The sequence below is a fragment of the Ochotona princeps genome, chromosome 1, assembly GCF_030435755.1.
Source record: "Ochotona princeps isolate mOchPri1 chromosome 1, mOchPri1.hap1, whole genome shotgun sequence".
Taxonomy (NCBI): domain Eukaryota; kingdom Metazoa; phylum Chordata; class Mammalia; order Lagomorpha; family Ochotonidae; genus Ochotona; species Ochotona princeps.
In genome coordinates this window covers 44,179,165-44,194,640 of record NC_080832.1, presented here as the reverse complement: position 1 = coordinate 44,194,640, position 15,476 = coordinate 44,179,165, and the positions used below count along the sequence as shown (strand labels likewise).

At 41.7% G+C, this 15,476-nt stretch overlaps 1 protein-coding gene across 3 annotated transcripts in view; it reads right to left on the bottom strand.

Annotated features, from left to right (window-relative positions):
- The window catches only part of CEP85L (centrosomal protein 85 like), a 162,849-nt gene extending 147,772 nt beyond the window's left edge, over window positions 1-15,077 (bottom strand). The window contains exon 1 of one of the 3 annotated variants that reach the window (XM_058680892.1): window positions 14,909-15,077. Coding sequence is in view for 1 of the 3 variants with exons in the window: in XM_012930472.2 (XP_012785926.2) it covers window positions 5,642-5,714 (73 nt within the window). In the remaining 2 variants the exon portion in view is untranslated. Of the gene's footprint in view, window positions 1-1,792; window positions 2,199-5,641; window positions 6,132-14,908 lie in introns of those variants that run through there. The other 2 variants (XM_012930472.2, XM_058680830.1) reach the window with 2 other exon arrangements.
- Window positions 15,078-15,476: the final 399 nt, after the last annotated feature.

Below are 15,476 nucleotides of genomic sequence, written 5' to 3'. Positions count from 1 at the left end.
CCGAACAATGCCTTACATTGTTATCACACCATCCTAACCTCACACTCAAGTTCCTAACCTCCAGACTCACTGACTTTCCAACTTTCCAAACTCATTTGCACATTTGAGCCTTGACTGTGTTTTAATTCCTTTTACCTGAACACCTCTCACCTCATTCCTGGCTCATTATTTATATCTCAGTGCAACCTTACCCTCTTAAGCCCTTTCCTAACCAACTCACCAGAGTAGCCTTGCTTATCCTATACTATGTTACCCAGTTTTCTCTCCAACTATCTTGTTACTATTTTCTCCACCTTAGAAAACTAACCCCTGGGCCCAGTAGCCTAGTGACTAAAGTCCTCACCTTGCATGCACTGGGATCCCATATGGGCACCAGTTCATGTCCCAGCAGCCCCGCTTCCCATCCAGCTCCCTGCATGTGAAAGCAGCTGAGGATGGCCCAGAACCTTGGGACCCTGCACCCGCATGGGAGACCCGGAAGAAGCTCCTGGCTCCTGGGTCAGATCAGCTCAGCTCCAACCGTTGCAGCCACTTAGGGAGTGAATCAGCAGACAGAAGATCTTCCTCTGTTTCTCCTCCTCTCTATATATCCGACTTCCCAATAAAAAAATAAACATTAAAAAAAAAAAAACTAGCCCCCTTAGAGTAGGCACCACATCTTTCTTCTTCAGTGACGAACTAGCACAATGACGGGCATATAATTAATTTATTGACAGAATAATTCACAAACATATACAAAGCACATGAACACTATGCTAGGTAATGACAGTAGACTTCTCTCATTTAAAAAAATGTAGAGGGCCAGGCGCTGTAGCCTGGTGGCTAAAGTCCTCGCCTTGCATGCACCAAGAACCCATATGGGCGCCACTTTGTGTCCCAGCTGCTCCACTTCCAGCTCCCTGCTTGTAGCCTGGGAAAGCAGTAGAGGATGGCACAAAGCCTTGGGACCTTGCGCCTACATGGAAGACCCAGAAGAAGCTCCTGGCTCCTGACTTCGGGTCAGCTCAGCTCTAGCCATTGTGGCCACTAGGGGAGTGAAACAGAGTCTGGCAGATATTTCTCTTTGTATTTCCTTCTCTGTATAAATCTGACTTTTCCAAAAATAAATAAATCTTTATAAAAACTATGGAAAGTATAAGTAAAATGTTAATATAAAAAGCACTTCTACGTTTTTTTATGTTGATCATTGTTTTTAGTGACCTTACATAATAAATTACTCTTCTTAGATTATTTTGAAAGTCTCAGGTTTTTTTTAATGTACTTATTTATTTGAAAGGCAAAGTTACAGAGTCAGAGGGCGAGACAAAGAGATAGATCTTTTATCCACTGATTCACTCCACAATGGCCTCAAATACCCAGGGCTGGACCAACCCAAAGGCAGGAGGCTACAACTCCATCCAGGTGTCCCATGGGAGTGGCAGGTGCCCTAGGACTCAGGCCTTCTTGTACTGCTTCCTCAGGTTCATTAGCAGGGAGTTAGATCAGCAGCGGGGCAGCCAGGAGTTAGAACTGGTACCCACATGGGATGCTGGAGTTTCAGGCAATGCTTGACTTGCTAAACCACACCATCAGCCCTGAAAATATTTAAAGCAATAATAATTTTATATTTTGGCTTTAATGTTATCCTAGATGATCGCAGTCTTCATCTATTAATGCACATCTGATAATCACTTAAGCTGTAACTCAGTAAAATATTATACAGGAGATTCGACTCTTCCTCATCTCTTCAGAGTACACAAACATGTCATCCACACAGAAGAATCATAACTCTGAAAAGAGATTATTAACTCACCATTTATTGCCTGGCCTCAATTCATCAGCTTCACTGAAAATAAGATGTGATCAAATTCCAATTACTAATCTAGTTCATTTCACAGAAGTCACCACTATAATTTAGATTCACCCCTCACTATGAGAGAATATGTCCATAAGTTAATGAGTTATATTTAAACATTAGGATAGTACTCTTATGTCCATCTAATTCAGAATCATGGAAGAAAACATTACCTGTTGTGCTATTACCACTATCATTATGACATCACTAAACAAACACCTTAAGGCAATGTGTTAACTACAAATATGTACACTTGAAGCTCGAGACAACGACCAACACTTCATATCAAGAAACAGTGCCGTGGGGCCTGGTATGGTGCCTAGTGGCTAAAATCCTCGCCTTGAACGCACTGGGATCCCATATGGGTGCCAGTTCTAATTCCGGCAGCCCCGCTTCCCATCAAGCTTCCTGCTTATATCCTGGAAAAGCAGGCAAGGACGGCCCAAAGCCTTGACCCTTCACTCGTATGGGAAACACAGAAGAAGCTCCCGGCTCCTGGCTGCTGGCTTCAGATCAGAGCTGCTCTGGCTGTTGTGGTTGGTTGGGGAGTGAGTCATCGAATGGAAAATCTTTTTCTCTGTCTTTTCTCCTCTCTGTATATCTGACTTTCCAATAAAAATAAATAAATCCTTTTTTAAAAAAGAAACAATGCCCTGTAACATCTTATATTTAACACACTTTAAAGGTACAGTATTCTACTTAGAAATGTTTTAAGGGTTGTTATTACTATTTGTAAAATATTAAGAATGTATTAACTGAATTACAGTACAAGTATTCAAACATCACAAAACTATCCTAAACTTTAAATGTCTAAGTGAACTATACCGTTCACCCAATTTTAAAACTTACTGATCAATAAGGCAATCCCAAACACACACAACCAAATGTACAATTAGCCACCTAGTGGCAAACTTCAGGTGCAGCAGTGAAGTCAGCATTAGGGATGCCCACATCAGGTGTGAGTGCTGACTCAAACCCAGGCTCCTCCACTTCTGAGTCAGCTTCCTGCCAACGCACATATTGCCGGGCAGCAGGTGATGGCTCCACGTGGGACAACAGGATTAAACTCCAGTCTCCTGACTTCCACCTGGTACAACCCTGGCTGTTGGGAATTTTGGGAGAATGAAGCAGCAGATGTACTATTTAACTCTGGAACTCCTTCAAATAAAATGAAAGGGGGGAAAGGCCATCTAACTAAATTTGCCAACGGCAAAGCAGGGGGTGGGAGGAAACTTTTATTTGATGTGTGGAAACATAAGGAAATATTCATTTTATTTTTGGTTATAATATAGTTATCCTAGAAAGCTGAAAAACTACTGGTGAAGCTGAAATTAAATCCTAGAGTGAGTTTAGTTCAGTATCTGCCAAACCACAATTGTTCCTTCTCTTATCTGTATTTTACTGTAATTCCTTAAGAAGTTTCCTTCAACTTTCTAGAAAGTTCGATCTCTTACCTTTGGGTCTCCCTTTAGTCTAGTTAGAAGAAAACAAGCCACCCAGTTTCAAGACAGCTAGACTCAACCCACATACCAAGATAGACTCATTTTAATACCAGGAATTACGTGCTGATCCCTGTCTGCATACTGGCCCTCAGGACCAAGGCATTCACTAATAAATTCAATCAGAAGATGGGTTACCCCTGTTTTCAGACAAGTCCTAAAGTAGCTTAAAGTCATCACAAGACACATTGGATAGCATTTTGAAATACGCATTTTCATCAAATTCTCAAAGGATAAAAGATCCCCATTTCAATCGAGAAGTCACCATCTTGACCTTCGTCATCTGTTCATATGCTTAAAGAAACCACAAAGGTTTTCATCTCAGGAATAACTTTCAAAAACCAATTTTAAGTACTTGTCCAAAAATGTAACTGCATCATTACTACTGTAAAAAAAGAAAAACACAGATGAAAAATGAAAAAATCATTTGAAAGCTATGTCAATTTTTCAGCCAATGTTTTGTCACTATTAAAGCCCAGATGAAATACATCCTTATACACAGATTTATTGTCTAAATTCCTTAAACTTGGGTTATATTTATGAAACAATCTTCTTTCAGACTACATTATATGCTACAGTTAATGTCTGGAAACTGCAGTATAATATCAAAGGCCTTCAATTCTTTAACTTCTAAATACTTCTAAATTTTGTTCTTCCCAGAAAACAATGGAAAAATGGACACGATGCTTCTGCAACATGCCTTCCAACAAGCTATTATTATCACAAATGAAAGTTAAGAGGTGAAGCTGCAAAGACAATACAGATGGCTTTTACCATGTACAGATAAATTGAAGACACTCTGCCCATCCCCTAGGGACAATGATGTATGAGTATCAGCCACAGGGATGGCAGAACTGGTCAACTCTGAGCAAGCCCCCACGCTCAGCCACCGTCTCCTCCTCCTCAGACAAATCCTGCACATTTTGGAAAATCTAATTCCTCACTTGCGTGTGTGTGTGTTTGCTGTTGTTGCTGTTTTGTTTTTGTTTTTGTTTTTTTTTACTAAACTCAGACTTAAAATCTCTAGAAGCATTACAAGAATAGAGTCTGACTTCAAGCCTAACTCTGGAGATGGATAGATACACCTTTTTAAAAACCACTTCTCAAATATCTAAAGTGTCATACAACTGAATTATTCAAAATTTTGATTACATCCTAGTCACCTACTGCTTGATGGCTTTAAAATAGAAAATATTACCACCAAGAGACCCCTTTTAAAGGCTGCTTCTGCTTTTGCTTTTTTTATGTTTTTGGTTTTTTTTTTGTCTTGCAAAATGATAGCTTTGAAAATGCAGGCTAATATGTCTCCAAATTGCACAAGCCAACCTCGAACACCGTGTGGAACAAGGTTACAAAACAGGAAGTTCCACAACCACCAACTATTACGGAGAAAACTGGGGGTATGTAATTTTGGGGTGACTTTCAGCTTTTCAAACAGATTCAAAACTCAAGAAAACTCAAGGTGCCTAGGAGGACCATCACCCTTAGGTAACTTGTCACAGGCAACACCAGCCGCAAATGAGGCAATGATTCGTCCTCGCGTGGTGGCTCCCACTCAACTGGGCAGGCGTCGCAGGCACGAAATGGCTGTCCTGGGCATACAACCCCTCAGTGCAAGCATCGCCTTAAACCCCCCATTTCCACGGAAGGGGCCTGGAAGAAGCAAACGACCTAACAATCCCTCTTGTTCCAAGATGTACCGGCTCTGGCACGACGTGTCCTCCTCCCCTTAGGATAGGACGGACTGCGGGAAGGCGACCAGGTCCTGATGGGCTGAAGTCCCCTTGCGGGTGGCAGCCCCAGCAACCTCCTCCTGCCCCAAAATGTGCCAGAGAGTAGCGGCAACTGGCATGCGCACGGCAGAGCAGGGCCAGCGTCCCCACACGAGTCCCGTGGGCGAGCCCCGGTGGCTGCTGCCGCAGCACGGTCGCAGCGACCTTCCCGCCCGGGGGCGGCGCGCGGCGGGCAAGCCCCAATACCGCCCCTCACACTCCCCTCAAGCAAGAGGATGACGGCGAACACAAAGCCCAACCCGAGAGGTCCGGAGGAGCTCAAAGTTGCGGGCTGCGGTTCGAGGAGGTGCGGCCCCGACGCGGGGATGCGGGACAGACGCGCCGGCGACCAGGACCGCCAGACGTCAGCCGCCGGACTGGGTGCTCGCAGGCGGAGGCAATCGGGGCAGGCAAGCGCGCGGCGGCGTCAGGGGGAAGGGAGGCCTGAGGAGGCAAGGGAGCGGCGGCGGGGTCCCGAGGCTCCGTGGTCGGCGCGTCCCCTCCACCCCGTCCCGGTGCTACCCCCCATTCCTCACCAGCCGAAAAGCTGCGGGCCTCGCCGGGGCTAACGCGGCCGCTGGCCTCCGGAGCCAGAAAGCGTCCCCACATCGCGGGCGGGTGGGCCGGGGGCACGTCCGTCCTCCTTCGCCTTTGCCTCCGGCTTGTCTCGCGGCGGAAACTTGTGTGGAGCCTGGGCCGCGGCCGCACCCGCGCCCGCAGGAAGGCAGGCGACTTAACGGCTGCTCAGCGACGGCCGAGGAGCGAAGGGGCCAGATTGGCCGCAGTGGCGGCGGCTGCCATGGCCCAGCCGGTTTAAGGCTGAGGCCCGGGCCGGGGAAGAGGCGGCTCCGCCGTGACTGCAGCTGGATCCCAGGCTGAGCAACGGCTCAGAGGCTCTCGGCGAACTTGCAGCTGCGGCTTCTCACCGCCCCCGCCGCCCGCGGAGCCGGAGCTGGGGCCGGGGGCGAGGCCGGGCCTGGGCGGGGCCTCGGGCGCACACTTAAGCGTGCGCGACGCGGGGCGGAGACTGCGGCCCGGGTGGGTGGGCACCCGCTCGCTGCCTCGCTTCTCTGCTGGTCTTAAGACCAGCTGGTCTTAACGTCCAGCTGCATCTGCCCTTCGCCGTCCCAGCGCTGGGTCAGGTAAGGAGGGCAGTGACTTGGCCGAGACCCTGTGTTGCCATACACGCCCCCTTCTCCAGAGTGTCCCCCACTCCCTTGCCCTTCGGTACACCCGAGAGAGGACCTGGCCCCGCTTCAGCGTCACCATCTTTGGAGAAAAGAGGGCAATCAAGGAGGAGCTAAGATTTGGGATTGGGATTAAAGTCTTCAGTCAGCATGACTTCGTTTTATGGACCACAGCAGACAACCACAAGCAGGTAGCTTTCCTGAATTTGCTGCAGGTGGGGAACACTGATACCACACCCGGAAGTGAGCAGCAAAACCTGGAGAAGATTAAAAAGGTCCAGAAGTAATTAGAACCACATAGTTAAAAGAGGGCCCAGAATTGTGATGTAGTGGTCCCGTGTTTGTGGGAAAGTGGAACTTAAAAAATGTTTACTTTATTGTTAAAATCCTAAAATCATAGTTTCTTGATAATATGCTTTTGCCATGAACTTCCCAAGGATCTGCTTTCTACAATCGTCACCCCACGCCTGAACCTAGAACCTGAATCCCACACCTTGCAGAGGGACACAGCATCCTCTTACTTTTAAATATTGTTTTCATGGGCAATAGCTGATTTTCCAACATTTTAGATAGCAAGTAGCTCATTTAATAAATACTGGCAGAGTGCGCTAGTGGCAGGAGGGCTGTGAGCTGGGCCTGTCTGGAGTCCACCAGAATGTAGTCTCCTGCCCCCTCATAAAGGCTTTGAGTCCTGGGATGCTTTTTCCTGTCCTGCAAGATATGCTTGCATTTTTTTTTTCTTAAAGACACCTACATGGAGAAATAACTGCTTAAAACTTTTAGGGGTTAAGTGATCAGAAGGGAACGCGCGCGCGCGCGCGCGCGCCCACACACACACACCTACACCTGAAGCTGAGACTATGTCAGCCATTTCCATTACTATGAAAGAATAAAAGCAGACAGTAAAAACGTGTTTCGAGCCCTGCGTGGTAGCCTAGCCCAAGGCCTAGGCTCAAAAGCCTTGGGTGGGACCCTGCACCCAGGTGGGAGACACAGAAGAGGCTCCAGACTGCAGACTTTAAATCAGCTCAGCTCGGGCCTTGTGACCTCTTGGGGAGTGAATCAACAAACGAAAGATCTCAGGGGTTTAAACCTGCCAGCAGGCCTGAGGTCACCAAGGGTGAGATGACCGTGATCTTCAGCCTCTCTGTATATCTGACTGTCCAATAAAACTAAAATAAATCTTTTAAAAAGGTTTCTTTTCAGAGTTAGCACCACTGAAAAAAATTGTTGTGGTTCTGTTGATTAAATTTTTGAGCACTTACAGCTTAAACATATTGTTGAAATATTAGAAGAATATTATACAGATGGCTTTGTAATCTATACCCATTTTAAGCATTTAGTCAGAATATATACTGAACTGATACCAGCTCCCTAACATCTATGATACGTGAGCAGTATTTGCCCCAATGACATACCCACTATCCTTGGCTCTCAGAATGGTCAAAATTTATCACAGCACAAGTTGGTGCATCTAAGGTCTATATAACCATTACTAAATCTGATACTGTAAGCTGACACATTTTGCTCTATTGGGATACTGTGTTAGAACCTCAGGGAGAATCTTACAAGCAGATTATAGTTCAACATAAGTCAACTTCAATCTCAGTCATTGTTCTATTTAGAAAAGATAAGCCATCAAAATGGTGACTGTATGCTTGTGAGTATACATATACATGTAAGTAAATATTGCTCAGGTGAAATGAACATAGATGTTTTGAAGGAATTTTAAAGAATATATACTAGATTGAAGAAAATAAAATTGGTACTAAAAACTCCATAATACCAAGTTCTGTTAAATTCTTGTATGAGTTGGAAGTTGGATATCTCTGCAAGATTTGGGTGTTAAAGGCTGAGTCTGCAGGGTGATGTCACTGGGAGATGGTACAAGCTTTGGGAGGCGGGGCCTAATGGATGGTTCTTTAGTCACTGGAAATATGTTCTAGCAAAGTAGATCTCCCAAAAGGTTTGCTATGGAAGCCTGAGTTTGACCCCACTAACACACTCACTGTCTGCTTCCAAGCTCACTTGATGATCCTTCCCCTAAGTATACCTGAGCGTCTTCCATGAGGCCTTTGCCAAAGCCTGCATCATGGCATCTCAGCCTCCAAAAACCTGAGATAAATAACCTTCTTCATATCCAGCTTGTCTCAGGCTTGATCCTTCATTGAAGTCACAGAAAAACTGGCTAATACAGACCCCCATTGAAAATAGCACATTCCAAAAAATAGCAACTTTAAAATGGAAAATGTGCAATTCACAAATCATAGTGTTGGATATATATATACAGAGAGAGAACTGTCTTATTCTGAGTCAGATTTATCAAATTGGGTGAACAATACTCAGAGCTAAACAGGGATGTAACAGTGATAAAGCAGTATTTTTAAATTACAAGAAAATCCCAGGGCACCAAACAGTAGCCTAGCAGCTAAAGTCCTTGCCTTGAACATGCCGGATTCATATCCTGGCCACCCCGCTTCACATCCAGCTTCCTGCTTGTGGCCTGGAAAAGCAGTTGAAGGCAGCCCAAAGCCTTTGGGACCCTGCACCCATGTGGGAGACCAAGACGCAGCTCAGCTCTGGACTCCTAGCTTCAGATGGGATCAGCTCTGGCTGTTGCAGCCACTTGATTCAGCTCCAGCTGAATCAGTGGACAGAAGATCTTCCTCTCCCCCTCTCTGTATATCTGACTTTCAAATAAAAATAAATATATTTTTTTAAGATTTTATTGTTATTGGAAAGCCAGATATACAGAGAGGAGGAGAGACAGAGAGGAAGATCTTCCATCCGATGTTTCACTCCCCAAGTGAGCCGCAACGGGCTGGTACGCGCCGATCTGATGCTGGGAACCAGGAACCTCTTCCGGGTCTCCCACGCGGGTGCAGTGTCCCAAAGCTTTGGGCCGTCCTCGACTGCTTTCCCAGGCCACAAGCAGGGAGCTGGATGGGAAGTGGAGCTGCCGGGATAAGAACCGGCGCCCATATGGGATCCCGGGGCTTTCAAGGCGAGGACTTTAGCCGCTAGGCCACACCGCCGGGCCCAAATAAATATTTTTTAAAAAGGAAATCCCAGGCATAATACAAAGAAGCCTCAAAGAGCTTTGTATTTATAAACATACATTCAAAAAGCTTATAAGAAAATTAATGCAACCATTAAAGATTGATAGTTTCTAAAGGAAATTACAACCAAATAGAAAAATATGTTTGGATGAATAATTGAAAGTTACAGACTAGACAATTCTGGTCTATCAAGGATATATCGAGAACCATGGTTTACAGTCTCTTCAGCATCAAAAATATTACAAGCCACCATTATTGGCTTTATAATCGCAGGCAATCACTTGTAATGATAGAGAAATAGAACTGAAACAGCTGTTTTAAAAGGTGAATTTGGAATTTTAGCTGGATTCCTGGTTGATAGAATTTATCAATACAACAGTGAATAAAAGACAAAGACAAACAGGTTATTTATCCTGTCTTGCCTCAGTTTTCTCATATATAATTTGGAGATTAAAATAGTAATGACTTCCTGGGGTTACTGTGAGGGCTTAAATGAGTTAATATTTATAAAGTATCTTGGAAAAGGCTAGCAATACAACTAACCCAAAGATGGAACTTCATTAGATGTTACTAAGAACATTACATGTCTAGGCCAGGTCTGTTGTAGTTCATGTTTTATATATATATCATAATGAAGTGCTGACTGATAGCAGTTCCTTACTCTTTGCAATTACTATTTAGTCCAACAATTAGGGTGAAATAGTATACACTTGAGAAATACTTACCAAATTATTTGAAGCCAATTCACAGAAGTTTTAATTCTAAAATATGATTCCCCAAACTCTCCATATAGACATTTGCATGGCTATGGGGTTTGGTGTTCCACCAAGTGCTATCAAAATAGAGGAAGGAAAACTAGGGAGAGGGGCTGAATGATATGACCAGAACAAGAGGACAAGAACACCTCATTGTCAAGTCTCTGATTCCTGGAAGTCACAGAAAATGAGCCTCATGAGACCTTTCACTCCAGAGTTGGATTGAAGTGACTGTGGAGAGTATAGTTAAGATATGAAACATTGAAGCCAGTCATTGAGATACCAATGACTAAAGATATCAAATCTCTTATACTCCTTGCTCCATTTTAGCATTTGCTCCAGGGAGCAAATGACACATCTATACACAAGATTTACACTCCCATGTTGAATGTACTATTCACAATACCCAAGAAATGGAAATAACCTGAAGATTATCCATCGATGAATGGTAAGTGGAAAGGTGGAAGTGTGGAAGCAGATTGTGGAATCCTTGGAAGCAGATTGTATCTGTATTAAACACACAAGCACAGCCTTCTCTCTTACCCACACTAATCCACAATAGTAAAGATGATGACTGAATAGCAGAAAACATATTTAAAAATTGTGGAATTTGGTATATATTCAATGAAAAATGAGATTTTTCAGTGTAGTACAATTGGTAGCAATTACTGCAGGAAAAGATCATTTGCGTATATATTATGATTTTGCACTTCTCACTATAGCAATTACATATTTTATGCAATCCTTAAAATAATTATCATAAAAATTCAGTGTGAACTCCATTTCATAGATTAGGAAAGAAGACCCAGAAAAGTTCAATGAGGTCATACAGAAGTAAAGAGCCAGAATTCAAATCTGATACATGTGGTTTAAAATTATTCATGAGTTTTCCATGAATATATTTCTTTAACATGAAAAATAAATATTATACATATTTCAGATGCCATATGTGAGGGAAGTACCTAATTATAGGGTTTCTAATGTAGTAAAAAAAACGGTTAAAATTGGAAATCATGTGACATTATTGTGTAATAGTATGATTTTTTTATGTAGCTGAAGTCAGCAGTTTTGGAATAAAGACACAGATCAGTAGTGTTTTGAATTGTGGGAAGAAAAAGGATGAGATACTTAATGATATTGGCTGAAAAATGATTGCAGTGGTGAGGATCTGGGTCTAGCTGAACTGGAAAAAGCAGTAAAATTCAGAGAAAGCCAAAAGGTTGGGAAAAGGGCGAGGGAATAAAGCAGTGGAAGTTTTGTAATCAAAGTGAAAATATAATGAGAATAAGGGAGTGAAAGTTGGAAAAACATGACATTAGGAAGAGAGAAGAGCATGTTGAAATTTAAGATTTCAGAGGTGAGACAGTATAAGAATTGCAGGTTGGTTTCTGTGATCTCCCTTCAAGAAAGATCTTAGTGTTTGGCTGCCAAGACTGCAATTATCTGACAGCCTGCAACTCCTGGCCCTGTATCTCTGAGTAGTTGCTGCGTCTTTCTCCAAGTATCCAGAGCCAATGTCTGAGCTTAGCAAAGATGCTAGATCTCTATCATTCATTCCAGAGCCAATCTCCTCTAATCATCAGGTTTTGGTCTGAGACCCTGAGACTCTGTCAGAACTGCACTTTAGTCTTTCCATTTCTGACTCTTGCTCCTCCTTATATTTCAAAGGGTCATTTTCCAATAAATCTCTTAACACTCCTCATTCTACTTTAGCATTTGCTTCCTGGAGCAAATGACATATCTGTAAAGAAGAGTTACACTCCCATATTTCATATTTAATTCACTGTTCTTAATATCCAAGAAATGGAAACAACCTAAAAATTATCTATTGATGACTGGATAAAAGAACTCTGAGGGCACAGAGTCTTCATGGTAATGCAACAGGTTAAGCCATTATCTACAACACAGCCATCCCCATATGGACGACAGTACAAATCCTGGCTACTCTATTCTGATGCAGCTACCTCCAATGCGACTAGGAAAGCAGAGGAAGGTGGTCAAGTTGCTTAGGTCCCTGCACCTATGTGGAGACATGGATGAAGCTCTTGGCCTGGCCCATCCCTTGTTGCAGCCATATGGATAGTGAACAAAAGGATCGAACATGTTTCTTATTCTGTCTCTCCTTGTCTCTGTAACTATGCCTTACAAATAAATAAATTGTTCTAAAAATGGGTCACATCACAATGTAATGCTGCTTAGCCGTAAAAAAGAAAAAGAAAATGTTGTCACCTGCAATTATATGGATGAAACTGGACTCAAGTTGAGTAAAGCAAGCCAAGCACAGAAAGTCTCACATGATCTCACTCATATGTGGAGTCCAAAGAAAATATAATCTCATAGAAGCTGAAAGTATGGCGTTGGTTTAGAGAGAGAAGCTGGGGAAGAGTGTAAGTAGGAAATGTCAATTTTTTAGATACTGGGTTATACCTAGATTGGGGTAAAAAACTCAAGGTCTTCTGTTGCACAGAAAGGTGAACACAGATAATGTCAACATACTGTCTACTTCTCTACTAAAAAATCAAACCAGGGATATCTAAAATGGAAATATGTTGCTATTCGATGTGATGATATTCCTTAGATTCTGAACAGTTTTCATGTTCTCTGTTGGTTTGGTTTTTTGTTTGTTTGTTTGTTTGTTTTGCCTAATATATCTGAAAACCATTGTGTTCCAGCTCAGATCCTCAGTCTTTCCATGGGTTCACTAACTCTGCTGTTTAGGCTTTCTACTTTATCTTTTATTGGACATATTGAATTATTCATTTCTAATGTTTCTATTTAATATTTCTTTACTCTTTCTATTTCTTCATGTCATTCACAGATTTCTTAACTTATATAATTTCTTAACCCATATTTGTGAGTAATCTTCCAATCTTTGGAACTCTTCTCCAGACACGCTGTCACTTTCTCAATCTTCACAGTCTAATATTAAAGTATTATCATGTTCCTTTTGAAGAGTCATGCTGTCTTCCTTATTTATGTTTTTTTTAATTTCCATACTTTTTCTCCATCTGGAGAAATAGTAGTTTCTCTTAAGTCTTTGCTCCTGGGAATGTGCTCCTATTTACAGTACCTTCGGGGATATCCAGACGTGGGGCTGGGTGGAGCCAGATAACTCTGGTCAGCGTTAGTAGGTGGAGCAAAAGTCCACAAAGAAGCCTAAGTTGAAACCGGCACAGAAATAGACATTTAGACCAATGGAACATAATGGAAAACCCAGAAATTATTCCATGTATTATAACCAACTAATCTTTGACAAACAAGCTAAAATCAATTCCTGATGGCAAGACAATCTCTTCAAATAAAAAAATACAATTGAGAAAATTGGATCTCTGCATGGAGCAGTCTGAAACAACATCACTACATTATACCATATACAAAAAACAACTCTGAAAGAATCAAGGATCAAAATCTACAAATTACTGGAGGAAAACATCAAGAGACACTCTGTAAGACATAGACATAGGCAAAGACTCCTTGGAAGAGATCCCCAAAGCACAAACAATTGATGGAAAAAAAATAAACAAATGGGATTACATCAAAGAAGCTTCTGCACTGCCAAGCCATCAACAGCAAAGTGAAGAGACAGCCAATAAAATGGGAAAAATATTTGCAAACTATGTAACTGATAGAGGATTAATATTCAGGATCTATAAATAACTCAAAAAGCTCAACAACAAAATAATACAGTTAAGAAATGGGAATTTATCCAAAGCACATAAAATCAGCATTTGAACAAGTTATATGTACGTTTATTTCAGCTCACTTCATAATAGCTGAGATATGGAATCAACCCAGAATGTCATCAAATGTGGTTATATATATACACAATGAACTCAAAGATAAAATAATGAAATCCTGTATTTTGCAACAAAATGGATGCAACCGAAGACCATTTTGCTTTATGAAATAAGCCAATCCTAAAAAGACAAATCACATGTTTTCTCAATTGTGATATATAAAAATATGTGTAAGAATGAGACTGACATCTTGTGATTTGATTATTGCTTTTAACTGTTGTCTACACTCCTGTGGACTAGCAGTCCAACTTTTTAAACATTATGCCTAGTGATGCATTAAGGCTATGGATATAAAATAAAACGAAATTATGTTTATGTAAAATTAAAAGAATGGAAGAGGGATTGAGGGAGGGAGAGCAGTATGATAATTAGAATAATTCATGAAACACATGAAATCTGCCCTCTTCATGTTGATAAAGATTTTTAAAAATAAAGCTAAATGATAAGCTTTTGGACTCTTTCTCCATAAATAAATGTTAAGTAGTTTAAAGATATAAATATATTCATCCTGAGTGGACTTTACAAAATGTGCACATGTACCAAAACATCATACAGTACCTCATAAATATGTTCAATTTTTATCTATCTATAAGTTAATATATAATGTACTTGGGGGGGGGCTTTTTCTACTTGGTTTCAGCAACAGCTTAGGGTTTATACAGCATAATGAAAATTCTTCTGAGAGAAGTCAACATATATGAATGAGCTGCCAGAAAGGGGAAAAAAAACGCCGACTTAGAGTAAAACTATACAAAAAAGAAACAAAACAAACAAACAAACAAACAAACAAACAAAAACCAGATAAATAAGTGCCTTAAATTGTGCAAAGAGGAAGGCAGGCTTGTGACTAAATGAACTCAAAACCACTCAGGCATCCGTGACTCTTGGGAAGAAGATCCTCCATGCACCAGGCTGAGCGGCACCCAGCAGCTACTGCTCCAGTTGGAAAACCTGGTAACTATCCAAAGTGTTTCCAAAAGCAAATTACATGTTTGTGAAACTTACCGAGTTCGCTGAGGTCAACAGGGTTTTAATTGGCTAATTAAGAGCAATTATACTTAATATAATATTCACTTAAATAATTTTAAATCGTTAAGACTGTCTTCATGGCGAAAACTATCTTCTAGGCAGGAGAAAGGAATTCAATCCATTACATTCTGTTTACTGTGCTATTTTCTTTTCAAAGAATTTTCAATATATTGCTATGCAGTGGTAGAATTTAGGGATCTCTGGAACTGTAAATAGAATTTAACATCACTAAAACAGCCCCTGGGAGGATGTGGGCTTATTTAAGGAGTGGAACCTTTTGTTATATCTCAGTGGATGCCTGGAATCTTAACAAGTAGTAAATTATAGTCATAAAACCACACATGAGACCAGCTATAATTTTTAGGTTTATGGAAGAACTAATTTCTGATCTTTCTTGTGACTGTAAATATGATCCATATAAAAACAGAAAGATAGTGTAGAAAATACTAATTTTTTCATCTGGAAATTACTTGTGGAGTGGCCAAATAGGGAGGGACCATTAAAACTAGACACTAGCGTGAAACTGGCTGCTTCACCATGCTGT